This window comes from Labeo rohita, chromosome 18 (assembly GCF_022985175.1).
Source record: "Labeo rohita strain BAU-BD-2019 chromosome 18, IGBB_LRoh.1.0, whole genome shotgun sequence".
In the NCBI taxonomy this organism is placed as follows: Eukaryota; Metazoa; Chordata; class Actinopteri; order Cypriniformes; family Cyprinidae; genus Labeo; species Labeo rohita.
This window is the reverse complement of record NC_066886.1, coordinates 22,786,614-22,802,028: the sequence shown is the minus strand read 5'-3', so window position 1 is coordinate 22,802,028 and position 15,415 is coordinate 22,786,614. Positions and strand designations below refer to the sequence as shown.

The 15,415-nt window shown below is 32.2% G+C and overlaps 1 protein-coding gene across 1 annotated transcript; it reads left to right on the top strand.

Annotated features, from left to right (window-relative positions):
• The first annotated feature begins 74 nt into the window (after nt 1–74).
• On the top strand, nt 75–14,320 carry zgc:91999 (uncharacterized protein LOC445104 homolog). Its single transcript, XM_051135807.1, has 10 exons — nt 75–238; nt 3,711–3,779; nt 4,893–5,049; nt 5,394–5,629; nt 7,545–7,700; nt 7,771–7,946; nt 9,046–9,166; nt 9,351–9,424; nt 13,786–13,865; nt 13,948–14,320. The coding sequence occupies exons 2-10, from the start codon at nt 3,723–3,725 to the stop codon at nt 14,058–14,060; spliced, it is 1,170 nt and encodes a 389-aa protein (XP_050991764.1). The 5' UTR covers nt 75–238; nt 3,711–3,722; the 3' UTR covers nt 14,061–14,320.
• The last annotated feature ends 1,095 nt before the right edge of the window (nt 14,321–15,415 follow it).

Genomic DNA, 15,415 nt, shown 5'->3' with positions numbered 1-15,415 from the left:
ACTCATTTGCACTGAGATGAGAGAGAATGTCTCTGTGTGTGTGTTTGTGTGTGTGTGTGTGAGAGAGAGAGAGAGTGAGAGAAGGAAAACACACTTGCATGTACATATGCACCTCCGCAACAGCTGACTGAGTGCACAGACACGGAGGAACGACAGACAGACATGGGAGAGAAGTGAGAGAAACTGAAGGAAGGCAGAACAAGCCAAAGAGGCAAAGAAAAAAGCCTTGGAGTGACAGGTCAGTTTTGCTTTTTATTTTGCTATTCAGTTTGACTTGCGTTCAGAAAGTGTGTATGAAAAAAGTATATTTTTAGGTGCTGCAATATCATTTTTATTGTTTGAAAACACTTTTTGCACCCCACTTAGACTTACTGGTTGTACTGACACAATGTATTTTTTAAAAAACAAATAGATTGTTCATTATCAGTTATTATGATAAAATTAGCATGCATAAATTAGAAAACTAAAAGTTTTGATGTCAACTATCCATATAGTATGAAGAGTGTTACCCTGATTGATTGGATAGTGTTGTATGTGAATTAGTTTTACAAACGAAGGAAATTAGCAATTAATAAGTTAAGCAACTTTGGCACATGTAGTCATGGCATTTTGCATGCACAACTTTGCAAAAATAAATAGCTTTATAGTGTATATTTAGCTCACACAGAGAGCTTAATCAATAAATCAGTGCTCAAATAACCTGTAGAAATGTTATCCATTATGTTTTTGGACTTTATTAAAAATGTATTAATATTCATAGTAACAAAAATGCTATATTTTTTGAGGTTTATGAGTTTATTTTTGATATATGTAATTTTAATTATGTTTTTATTCCCATGCGATTCGTTTATATTTTAGGGATTGTAATTGTGATGTTGTATGTATTGAATATAATATGTTTCATGGTCAGAAATTAACAGTATTAGTCATTTACCATATGTGACCCTGGACCACAAAACAAGTCGTAAGTAGCACAGGTATATTTGTAGCAACAGCCAACAATACACTGAATGGGTCAAAATGATCAATTTTTCTTTTATGCCAAAAATCATTAGGATATTAAGTAAAGATCATGTTCCATGAAGATATTTTGTACATTTCTACCGTAAAAATATCAAAACGTAATTTTTGATTAGTAATATGCATTGCTAAGAACTTCATTTGGACAACTTTAAAGGTGATTTTCTCTTTTTTTTTTCTCTCTCTTTTTTTTTTTTTTTTTTTTTTTTTTTTGCACCCTCAGATTACAGATTTTCAAATAGTTGTATCTCAGCCAAATATTGCCCTATCCTAATAAACCATACATCAGTGGAAAGCTTATTTATTCAGCTTTCACTGTCAAAAAAATGACCCTTATGACTGGTTTTGTGATCCGTGGTCACATATATAAATTTATGGGCAAAAATTATGGTTCTCTACAATTTCAAAATATTTGATTCTAGGTTGTATTTATGAGTTTTCGGTTCATGATTCATACTTAAATAAATAAATAAAAGGTACATCCGTATTTGCCCCTTACATGCCTTATTTACCCCTAAATAGTAAATATTAGTACCTTAATGGTACAACAGTACTTTAAAACTACATATTAGCTTTTGTACTTTATAGTGGCACCCCAATGACAGCTTAGTACCTTTTTTCTAAGAGTGTTGTAAGTATTTGACAAAGTGTTAGAACAACACATGCTCTCATAAATAAAAAATCACTTTCAGGGAGCAAATATCAGCCATCAAAAGTACATTTCTGACTCTGTTATGTATTTTGCACAGAGTGTGTGTGTTATAAAGCGTGTGTGTAAGACGACCCACCAGCTCGTGTTTATTTGGAGTCTCTCGGCTGCTGGATGGAATTCTGGGGTGGGGGTGAATTCTATTTCTGATCCCGGATTCCAGTAGCATCACACACATACACAGACACACACATAGACACGCCCTTACAGTACGCTCATAAACATGCGCATTAATACATGCAGATACAATGACGTCCATTAATTATTTCACCTAGTTTGCATGATTTTGCGTAATTCTTATGAACACTATCACCTTTAGTTTCTGGATTTCTGTCAGTGTTAATCATGTCAATTGACAGCACATTTCACAGATGTTTAACATCAGAAGTGTCTATATCCAGTTGCAGTCTTGCATGCAACGAGTCCCCAGAGTGATTCACACAGACAGTTGCATGCTCTGGATTACGGCCAGAAACTCACCCAGGACATTTTTATAGCCGGACATTTTTTTTAAGCAGTGCAAATACGTGATTTAGGCATAAGTCATATTATGCAAAAATAAATGTGTGTAGTCTTAATAGCGGCTGTCATCATATCATTTGAAATGACCACACTTTTACAGCCCAAAAATTTGTAGAGCTATTTAGGTCTGTTTTAATTGCAGGGATTTGTGGACTACAGTTTGACTCTTTAGGGATTTTTATCAAACAGGCTGCAGGACTTGTTGCTGTTGTCATTTACTATTTTGCATCCTGTTGCCAAGTGTTTAGGCATTAAACCACAGCAGGTGCAATTCCTCATCTTTTTAGTCTTTGTTACCTTGTGAAAAAGAAGTGTGTTTATTGTACCTGATGAGCACTTATAGTGCAATTCAAATTGAAATTGTAAAGTACTGTGCTTGCAGGTGCACTTTGTAAAGTTTTACTTTAAAGTACACCTTATATAAATATATTTTAATAGTTTTTCATGTTTTAAAGACACACTTATTTTGATATGTTGACTAATAAAGCACAAGAGCCTGATTATAGGTATCACCGATATTTGCTAAATTTCAACATTGTTATAAATCCATTTTAAATCAATGATATACAAGCTTCAGTTGCATTAAAATATTTAAGTTTACAATAAACACTTGTCAGTACATTCAGCAGTACACTTTAACTATATTTACAAGACATTATGTTATAAAAATTACATATAAAGATGCGCTTATATCCTACTTGAGCGTGTACAGAATAACTGTAATGCATTTGCAAATTACATGCAATTAAGTTTTCGCACTGTTTTAAAGCATGTCATTTTTATAAGCATACTCTTTTTATAAGTATGCTGAAGTGTGCTTCAGTTTTCACAAGGGTATTCATCTGTTTAGATTGTGAAGTCTCCTTTTTAAGTAACATGACTAAAATTTTGGCTATTGTTATACGGCACAAGGCCAAACAAAGAAAGTAGCTTGTCAGGTGAAGTGTTTTCTTTTCAAGAGCATCTACATTTGTTAGTGCTGTTTGCCAAGTCTAGCATCACTAACACTATTGCTCATAGTAATTTGAACAAACGCTGCAGATTTGAACAATCCTGCAGTATGTCAAAATGAAAAGATGTAAACATCCGGCCTGGGGTAACGCAAATGTGCAGAAGGTTCAAAAGCTTGTGAAACGCTGCAGCCGAAAGGCCGTCTGTTTGCCGTGAAGCCTCTTGGAGGATTGTGGGAACAAATGAGCAAACAAACCCAGATGCCCCTGAATAAATGTCACTCGACGTGTCAAGACGGGTTCTGAATGGTTCGGGGGGTGACGAGAAGTAAAAGTAGGGCAACAGCGGCTTGAGGCTGGTGCAACAAGCAGAAACTGGACTTGACGGACAACTTTGGATGTTTACTGATGTATTGAGTAGTGCACTGCATTTATAGTCAATGAAATGAAGCATGCAGATCCCTCCTTTCTTACATGTAATCAGTCTGGTTTAACTGTCTCTTTTGCAGCCAGCTGCAACCATGGCGGACTCTCCAACGGGCCCACCTGAGGATATCAACAAAATCAGCTTCTGGATGGTAAGATTAAGGCCGTTTCAAAGCCTAGTGAGCTGCTTTGCTGTCTGTTCCCTACATACAACCTCAAAAGTGACTGATCTGGAATGCACTATAGGCTTGCTTCACAGGTTAAGATTACCAAATATATAATAACTCAATTTAATTAATGAATTAATAATTTATGAATTATATAACTACACTGTAAAAAAACAATTTTTTTGTTTAGTCAACTCAAATATCTATTTTAAGTTGACTAAACTTATTTGAGCTGACTGAACTTAAAAGTTTAAGGCAGCAGGGTAACAAATTATTTTAAGTTGACTCAACAAATTGTGTTTTTTTTTTTTTACAGTGTACTATAACTGTATATATTATGGAAGCCCGTTTCCACCACTGAATAAAAACTAAATAAGGTAGTTGCGACTTTTTATCTCACGATTCTGCCTTTTTTTCTCGCTATTTTGAGTTAACATCTCGCAAGTCTCACTTTTTTTCTCAGAATTGTGAGATGTAAACGCACAATTACGAGTTCTAAAGTCAGAATTGCGGGATATAAAAAAAGTCTGTATCCATACTGACTTTTTTTCTCCGAATTATGAGATACAAACTGGCAATTGCGAGTTATAAAGTCCAATTCTGAGGAGAAAAAAGACTGATATGTTCACAGAACTGTGAGTTTAAATCTCACAATTCGGACTTCTTAACTCTTAAAGGTTAAAGTTAACAACAAAACTATTATATTCAATGCTATTTATTTTCAGATATAAAAATCACATTCAAATAAAACCATTTCCAATTGCACAACTCACTTGCACATATGGTAGTTTTCATTTAAAAAAAACTTTGCAACATTAACACTGTTATTGAACTCAGTTAAAACAACTGATGCTCAATTAAACTCAGACACAATTATCTGTAGAGCTAATTTACAGCTGAAATTGAATTTCACAATTGATTAATTTTACAATATTTTTGTTATTTTTCTGTTTATTACTGTGAAGCTGCTTTGAATTGATCTGTATTGTATAAACGCTATATAAAAAATGCAACTTGACTTGGAACTGAGCAAAAATACTATATGTAGTTCAGCATTTACATGAAAATAAAATAATTTTCCATATTCTTGTCTGTTAGCCAGGAAATTACATGCGGACGGTACAGAGGACATCAGAGTCGTACCAGGCTTGTAAAGACATCATCGCATGTATGAAGGACCGGGCTCATGTGGAGCGACAGTACGCCCGTCAGCTGACCGAGTGGAGCAACAAGTGGAAATCAGTCACTGAGACTCGTGAGTGTCAAAAAACGTATCCTCAATACCTCATTCTGAGTTTTTACACTGACCAGCGGCATTAAACATTACCACATTAGCACTGAGTAGCTCCGCCCACATTTTAATCTCATTGGTCCAAAATGCTGCTCCACATAGTGTTTTTAGAGGCATCTCATTATGGAAGCTCTTTTCCGCCACTGAATAAAATTTTTATCTCACAATTCTGACTTTTTTGCAAAGTTGCTCTTTTACATACAACTCATATTTGCTGGCTGTCAAGTGCAGTTGTGGTTGTGTTCAGTGTAATGTAATTGAATAAAAGTCTGTAACTGAGCTGATTTTCACTGCTGCATGTCTCCCAGGGCCGCTGTACGGGTCTCTCATGCGGACCTGGCAGTGCTTTTTCTCGTCCACCGAGCGTCTGTCTACCCTTCACACGTCAATCTCCCAGTCTCTGGTTTCTGAAGATGGAGAGCGCATTCACTCGTGGCAGAAGGAGACGTTCCCGCGGAAAATGTTCTGCGGATTCAAAGAGTCGCATGACCTCGCGGTGGCTTTCTCACGCGCTCAGAGGCCATGGGAGAAACGATTAAAGAAGGTGATAGTAGACATACACCGACGGTGATTTAATCGCTGGTTAATAGGTGTTAATCAACTGTACTGTTTTCATTACTATTATTATATTAAAGGAAAACTCTACAGGAAACACCACTGGACAGTTCTGAAATTTAACTTCAGAAATACACATTTAAAGGTGCAGTGTGCAATTTCTGAGAAACGCTGTTGAAAGTGGATTGGGATGAGCACCAAAACACACTTCTAGCCAATCAGCAGTAAGAGGCGTGTCCAATCATGATGGGGGAGGTGCCTGTTGCATGTTTGGACATTTGGTGGCGGAGCTATTAAGATAGTGGGTGTGGCCATTTTGGTTAGGGGTGTGTTTTAGTTATTTCAAATATCAAGAAATCATTTACTGCACCTTTAAGTTTTCATTTTTATTATCTTATCTGTTTGCATCTGTAGATTGCAATTTATTTATTAAATATTTATGCATATATTAATTTTTTTTTTTTTTCCTAGACAGAAATATTAAAGTATCTATATTTTTTTAAATTTTACAGAGGGGTTTGTTTGTTCATGTAATATTCGCTTGTAACATTTGTAACATTTTTACATTTTATTTTTACAGATACATGTAACATTTTATTTCTAAAAGCATGATACAAAAAAGTTTATGGAGTGATACAAAATAGATTCTCCAAAATCCCCACTTTAAAAACTGTAATATGTCAACAAAAATCAGAATTTAAAAATAAGAATTTTGAACCTGGTTTTATACAATGCACAGATTTTTGATCTGGAAATGTATGCAAATAATTTGTGCATATTTAATTAAATAATCCATCACTGGCATATTTAAACATAACATTTAAGAAAACTTATCTATATAGATATATCTATATTAGGGCTGTCAAACAATGAATTGCGATTAATTGCATGCAAAATAAATGTTTGTGTTTATATAATGTTTTTTTATGCATGCAATTAATCTTGATTAATTGTTTTACAGCCCTATATATATATATATATAATAAGTTGTAAATAAACTAAATTTTTTTTAACAATAAAATATTATTATTATTATTATATTTTTTTCTGGCTTTCTACTTTAAGGTGAGACACTGCAGGCAAAAATGCTGTTTTTTCATGCACCTGTCAAGTTTGAGATTTTGGGCTTTTTGGTGTTTCATAAAGTGTTTTTTCAGACTAGTGGAAGGAAAGCATCCAAACGACACTGTTAAGTGTCACAGTTAAGTGTTATAGCACTTTATCTATTTGTGTCAATAAATTTCAATTACAATGCATATTTTTAAAGGCTGTTTCCTCAAAATGAGTTTTTTCACCTACACTGAGTCATAAATCTCCACTTCAGTAGCACTTACACACACCAAACTTTACGTTTATATTCCTGTCTATATCCTGAAGGTTTTTACAAAGGGATTGGTTCATATATAATTTGCTTGATTTTATACAACATTTTATTATATAATATATTATATAATTGTATTAAATAATGCATCATTTGCATATTTAAACTTAACATTTTAGAAAACTTGTAATACAAAAAATGTTTGCAATTATAAGCAATCAACCAACAGCTGGGTAAGTAAGGTGATAACTATTAGTTAATTTTTGCACCTACAGTGTCTCGCCTTTAATTTAATTCTTTAACTCGCCTTTTCAGTTCTTAATTTTTACTTCAGTGTGTTACCTGCCATTTTTTGTAATTAAATGTGAAATTTACCAGTGGTTTCTCTGTGAAAAATAGTTTCTAAACCCTTTTTTTTATTATTATTATAATATAAAATACATTGGAAACTTCAATGAGAAACTTTAAGAGAGAATATAAAATAGTATTTCCAGTGCATAACATTCAGCAGCATAACTGAGAGCTGAACAGAATATGAAAAGCACTACATGATACTAAAAATAAATCTTTGTGTCTCCATTAGCTGGAAAAGGCTCGTGCGGCGTATCATAAGTCATGTCAGAGAGAGCAGAGCGCTCAGGAAAAAGAGAATCAAGCCAAACACAACGCCAAACTGAGTGAGAGCAAACTGTCCAAGATCCAGCAGGCCAGAGAGAAAGCCACGCAGGAGCGCAGCAAGGTCAGTCAGCAGTCAGGCTTCATAAAGAAACACACTTACTTAGACTTAATGAATTTATGTGTTTTTGCAGGCACGTGATCGTTACGAGAAGGTTCTAGAGGATGTCACTGGATTCGCGCCACGATACATGGAAGAAATGGAGTCTGTGTTTGACCAGTCACAGGAGGAGGAGAGGAAGAGGATCAGCTTCCTGAAGCAGGCCTTCCTGTCCATTCACAGACACCTTGACATTACCAACAACGAGAGGTTTAAAACCCAAACAAGCATTTGATTCAAATATTATGTCAGCAGCCTTATAAAGGTCATGTAGACCTTTACAATTGCACTTCATATGACATGAAAGCATTTAGTACATTTTGAAAGAAAACAAAATATTTGTTAGTGTTGTTGTTTTCAGCTATTTCAACTGCAGTAGATGATATGTGTACATATAGAGGGTTATTATAGTTACTAAAACCATAAGACTTCATTACTTTGAGTAAAATAAGCATTAAAGGAGAAGTCTATAAGCTACATTTTAGTAAATCATTACTCCAGTCCTCAGTGTCATGATCCTTTAGAAATCATTTTAATATGGCGATATTTAAAACCTTTGAGTACATTTTTTAGGATTCTTTGATGAATAGAAAGATCCAAAGATCAGCATTTATCTGAAATAAAAACCTTGGAGAAATTATAGAAATTAATACTTTTATTTAGCTAGGATGCTTGAAATTGATAAAAAGTGATGAAAATGACATTTATGTTGTTACAAAAGATTTCTGTTACAGATAAATGCTATTCCTCCGAATTCATCAAAGAAACTTGACAAAATTCTACATAATAATAATTCATGTTTTTTAAGCAGCAAATCCAAATATTAGAATGATTTCTGAAGGATCATGTGACTGGAGTGATGATGCTAAAAATTCAGCTTTTTAATCAAAGAAATAAATTGCATTTTAAAATATATTCAAATAGAAAACATTTATTTTAAATAGTAAAAAAAAATTAAAATTTGACTGTTTTTGCTGAACTTTACATCAAATAAATGCAGGCTTGGTGAGCAGAAGAGACTTTAAAAAAAAACATTACAAATCTTACTGTTCAAAAACTTTTTGACTGGTAGCGTAGTACTAAAACTTAAAGTCAAATTGAAAACAGAAAATGTAAAAATAAAATTATTTTGTCTAATTCAAAATATTACCAGTATGTATTCTTAAGATGCAAACAGCAACATGCAAAGATGCAAGTTTGCTGGAAAAGCATAATTAAAAAAAATCTAAATTTTAGTTTTGAACATTTTTATTAGCTGCAGTTTTGTTTACTGTCATGTCTTTTTATGTGTATTGTGTGTGTGTTTCAGTATTAAAGCAGTGTACAGTGAGCTGCATCACACACTCATGTCCATCAGTGAGCCGGATGATCTCCGCTGGTGGAAGAACAACCATGGGCCGGGCATGCCGACGGACTGGCCCAAAATAGAGGTGCGTGCGTGCGATCATATGCATTGAGATATTATGAGCAAAACTATCCTTATTGCATTTTTGTGCCACAAAGAGTCGTAATTTAGTGTTGCTCTGAGCTTTAAAAAAAACTACACAACCCATTTGTTGCATTTGTGTGTTTTTGTTTTGTAATCTCGGCTGTGTGTGTTTGTTTTTGGTGCAGGAATGGCACCCACCAATTAAAAAGCAGAAACCAGGAAAGAAACCAAAAACACACAGAGGAACTGAGGAGAAAACGTAAGCTCGCACACATGCAATAAAGTGCTTATACATGTATATTAAGACACAAATTTTTTTCATGCACGAATTTGTTTTTGATCTTTAAACTTTTTTTGAACTATATCAATGTATTTTACTTCCGTAAATTGTCTGCTTCCAGACTAGTGAAAGAAAACATCCAAAATACACTTTTAAGTGTTGATTTCTATTTGCATCTATAGATTCCAATTACAATACGTACTGTATATTTAAAGTCAGAAATCTCCACTTATATACACCAGGCTTTAGTTTTATTCCTCCTCATGCTCTGAATGTTTTGACACAGGGGTGATTTATACTTTTTATCCCTAAAAACAGTGTAAACTCATTGTTTTCTGGCTGTTGATATTATTTTCTGATTTATGAAGTGATAAAAACAGATCCTGAACACTAAGTGAAACAGAATTTTAAACCTGGCTCTGAAAATGCATGCACATTTGTGCATATTTAATTAGATAATGGCTATTTAAATTTGAGAAAACTTGTAATACAAAGTAATTGCATTAATGTATGTGATTAATCAAGTGGAAAAGTGTACATATTAGTTAAAACGTCTGTCCTATTCACCTGTTTTTGCACACAAAGTGCTCTATTTAAATGTCAAAGGTAATATTAATTAAATCAAGTTAATTAGAAAATAATTAGAAGGAATCAGATTAGGAAATGAAATGTGTAAGTATTGAGCAGCGGCTCAATTAGAGCGGCGAGTCTCTTCGGGTTTCCTTCTGTCGGCGTCTCGGCTGAGCTGATTGAGGCTGGATGAGGACTGATTGTGAGCTGCAGTCACAGAGGTGAAGTGTGTCATTTGACAAAATGTGCCGTCTACGCCGTTCAGTCCTGTGGCGTGTGATGCAGACCTTTATTTCCACTCTGATGAATGACCTGGAGGTGATTTCATCTGGACTAGGCAGAGAGGTTGTTGCACAAAATGCATTAAAAATGCAAAGTTAGAACATTGGTTTCTGTTTCTTTAGCATACTACTGTTTAAAATGCTTACTGCATAATGCATGCTTGTTTTAAAAATAGTAGGCAGTATTCAGTGCATGTTGGAACAGTCTATGAATAGTGCAGTCTTTTTTTTTGTAACATTAGTTAATAAATTTGTTCATATTTGTTAATATGAATCAAAATGTAGTCAATGTTAGCTCAGGTCCATTAAAAATATTGATATATACTACTTATAATAAAATACAGAACTATATTATACATTTACCCACATCTGAATTTAATGCAGAATCAATCAATCAATCACTTGATTAATTAAAGTAAATACAAAAAGGAATCAGTTAAAATTAATAAGAAATGTAACTGCATTTACAATTACATATAATCACTTATATATGTATGGTTAATATTTATGTATGAGTTTAATGTACATAGTGTATGTCGAAAGGTTAATAAAGATTAAGATTAATAAATCCTTTAGAAATAATTTTTATTGTTTATGTTAACGAATGTCAACAAATAGAGCTTTGCTGAAACAATAATGTTTAGAAGGAAATATTTAATTATTTTATATTAATAATAATAATATTTGTTTATATTTTCATTTATTTATTTAATATTTGTATTTATTTATATTAAAAATAATGTTTAGATTCTAAAAATCGAATTGAATACTCCATTGTAAGCATTATTATTATTATTTAATTATATTTATTTATTTTATATTTTTATTAATTTATTATTTATTTATATTTCCATTTATTTATTTATGATGTACTATTGTATATATTTTATTATTTATTTATTTATGTTATGATTTATTTATTTTATATTTATTTATTTATTTTATATGTTCATTTGTTTATTTATATGTTTGTTTATTTATTTTAGATTTTATTTGTTTATTTGCTGGAATTTCAGCACTAAAAAATGGTATCTAAATTAAAAGGCTTTATTCAAAAAGTCAAAAGTATAATTTCATATCATTGAATTTACCTAAATACATGAATTTATACCAACAAAACTCATTTTAATGAGTTTAAATCAAGTTAGATCAGGTAGAAATAGTTCTTTAACAATTGTAGGTTACATTCATCTTTGGGTTTCAATTATTATTATTATTATTAAATTAGATTTATTTTATATTTTTGTTAATTTATTATTTATTTATATTTTCATTTATTTATTTATGTGCTGGAATTTCAGCACTAAAAATAGTATCTGAATTAAAAGGCTTTATTTAAAAAGTCAAAAGTATAATTTCATATCATTTAATTTACCTAAATACATGAATTTATACCAGCCAAACTCATTTTAATGAGTTTAAATCAAGTTAAATCAGGTGGAAATTAGGTTAACAATTGTAGGTTACATTCATCTTTGGGTTTCAGACCTGTCTAGTTTATGTATTTTGTTTCAGCTCATTGCCCTGTTGCAAAACAGAATATTTTAAATCTGAGTGCTTTTGTGTTTTTCCTCCAAGTTTCACTAATTAATGAGTTTTGTAGAGATGCATGTATAAAACATGTTTCTTCCACTGCCGTGTTCATTGTGATGCTGGGACGGTTTTCTGACGATCTTTACCGCATAATCATGAAGGCCCAAAGTTGGTTTAGTTGTCTTCCTCCGGCGTGTTTCTGGTTGAGCTCCAGGTGTGATCTCTTCCAGTGTTTTTCTGTTGTCTGGCGCGGTTTAAGGCCTGTAACTGCTTTAGGCATCATGGACTTCCTTAAAACAGTTTCTCTTACACGGACACTTGGTTTTGGAGGACAGCCAGTCCTGGACAGATTCACATTCGTGAATGTCACCTTTTTAATGAAGGTCTAAACTGTGCTTCAAGGTATAGTCAATGCCAGCGGCTGTAAGTGGTTTTTAGTGGGTTGAATGAACGCTGTTGAGGAAGAACTAATCAGGGTTTGTGAGGGTTTTGTTTGATGCATTTTTAGTAGCAAGAAAAACAAGTTTCCTGGTTCTCAGGTGTTTCTGCTGATCGAAAAACCCTCCGGTGTCTCCACTAGAGCGCCAAGAGATATATATATATAGATAGATAGATAGAGATATATAAACATAGTTTATTAAAACATTAAATAGTAAATTAGGAAATTAAAAGTAATTTTAAAACTATAATGTAATATGAAAATATGTAATTTTTATAACTAAAAAAAGAAAATGCCCAGATGCATTTACATAATAAGCATTTTAATTATATTTTGAGGTCAGATGTGTTTAATTGTTACAAAAATAAAGTTGGAGTAATTTTTGATTTAAATTCTATTTACACCTTCATACACATATTGACATTGCAGTGTTGTTGTTTTGACTGAAACTAAAACAATTAAAAAGTAATTTTATCTAACTGAAATTAAAAAAAAATATATATATACATATAAACAAAATAAAAATAGAAATATATAGCTTGGAAAACAAAAAATTTTAGTAGGTTTTTTTTTTTTTTTTTAGAATAATAAAAAAGTAGTAAAAGTCTATACTATATATTAGTTGTCCAGGTTCATGCTTTTTTAATGTAACATTTATATTTTATTCAAAGTTTATTTCAGTTAACAACATTTTTAAATTAATTTATTTATACACAATTTTATTTAATTTTTAATTTTTTTTTTTGGAAAAAAAGTGTCTTTTGCTCACCAAGGCTGCATTTATTTTCCCAAAAATACGTAAAACAGTAATATTCTGAAATATTATTAAAATTCAAAATAGCTGTATTTTATTTATATATATTTAAAAATAAAATTTATTCTTGGGATGCAAATCTGAATTTTCAGCATCATTACTGCAGCCTTCAGTGTCACATGATCCTTCACAAATCATTCCTGAAATCTTTAGAAACATTATACTCTCACTTTTAATCAATTTAATGCATCCTTGCTGAATAAAAGTAATGGTTTCTTACAAAAATAATTTTTAAAAATCTTACCAACCTTTTTAAATGTTAGATATAATGTAAAGTAAATATGTTAATTCCTGAATATGCAAATATGCTTCTGCTTTTTTATTTGTGTATAAATAAATTATTTTTTAAAAACTGTTAATTGAAATAAAGCTTGAATAAAATATAGATATTACATGGAAAAACATAAACGTAGAAAACTAATATGAACATTTTTGGTTTTATTTTAATTAAGCATTTTTTAACCAACTGAACTAGTAACTATTTAACTAAAACTCTGAAATAAAGCTGAAATAAAATATAAATATTAGATGGAAACAAATGTAGAAAATGTTCAAACTTTAAAAAAATTAAATATGTATATATTTAAAGATAATGCAAAGAATAATAAATATTATAATAGTATATAAATAATACAACTCTTTTTGCATGCATCAGGATTTAAGCAGAAGTGTAATCTCCTCAGATGTGTCTGTTCTGGCGCAGGGTGATGATCGGAGGAGTGCGTGTTCGAGCGCTGTACAACTACACTGGAGAGGAGCCTGATGAACTCTCCTTCAAAGCAGGTGATCATGTGGAGCTTCTGCAGTTCACCTGTAACCCTGAGTGTGGAGCTGTGGAGCTAACAGGTGTGAATCTGTCTCACAGGTGAGGAGTTCCTCAAGGTGGAGGAAGAGGACGATCAGGGCTGGTGCTGGGGCGTGAAGGAGGGCGGAGTCGAGGGGTTTTATCCGGCCAATTACGTGCTGCCTGTCAAATGATGTCATCAATCATCAATGTCATTGCATTAGAAATCACCAAGAGCTTTTCTCACAACTAACTTTTTCACTTTTCTTTAACTTTTTCAAAAACATCTATTGGTTTATCATTTAATAAAAAATATTTTCCTTTAAAATTGTTTAAGTTACACTTAGTTTGATATTTTATCTAATGCAATGACATAAAAGATTTTTACAACTACAACCGGTGTTTCAACAGACCAAACTGAAAATAAAACATGAATTCTCTTTCATGAATCAAACCTTTAGCTCTTTTTTTAATAATATAGGATGTCATTCATTTTAATTAACACATTTTTCCCTCCTGTGCTTTTGGAAAACTTCCAAGAGAGCAGCAAATGATTCAAGCTGAGTCAAGAAACGCCCTCTTTGTAATTTATATATTGCCTAATGAGGGGTTGTACAAAAACCAGTAGGAGCTTGTTAGAAAGATTACGGAGCACTGGAGAAACAGCTTCCATTATCATCGGAGCCAAATCCATATTATAGTTCACCTAGAGAAATCAGCACCTGGACTGTAAATAATGTTTCTGTGCACTGACCATTTGATTATCAACTCTGACACACAATACCGCAGCGTCCAGGACCCGAACCGGCAAAGGAGGAATTTTAACAGGTATCTGGATAAACAACAAGGAGCAGGTGCGTAACTATAGCAACCAGTCATTAATCCTGGAATGACAGGGACCTCTGGTGGTGGATCCGAAATCACATCTCTCCATCTGTTTTAATGCTGTTTTCCACTCGAGAGAAGACGCAAAGCTTGTCTGTTTAACTGTATGCATGAGATATTATTTCGAATATTTCATGCATTTGAAAAATACGTAGTTCAGTTACACTGCCATTCAAAAGCATGGGGTCGGAAAGATTTTAAAGTATTTTTTTTTTTGAGAAAAAAACTGTTCTGCTCACCAAGGCTGCATTTATTTGACCAAAAATACAGTAAAAACAGTAATATTCTGAAATATTATTACAATTCAGAATAACTGCTTTGTTTTTGAATATATTTTAAATTTTAATTTATTCCTGGGATGCAAAGCATCATTACTCCAGTCTTCAATGTCACACGATCCTCCGAAAATCATTCCAGAATTTTTAGAGACATTATAAATGTCTTTACTCTCACTTGTAATCAGTTTAATGCATCCTTGCTTTATAAGTATTAATTTCTTCCAATGAAATAAAATAAAATTTTACAGACCACAAACCTTTAACTATTAGTGTTTAAAAATGTTCATTCATGATGCTAGTTTACTTCTACATTTTATTTGTATGTGTATAAATATATTATTAAATCTGCAACTTTTAAAAAAATACACAATTTTGAGGCATCATTA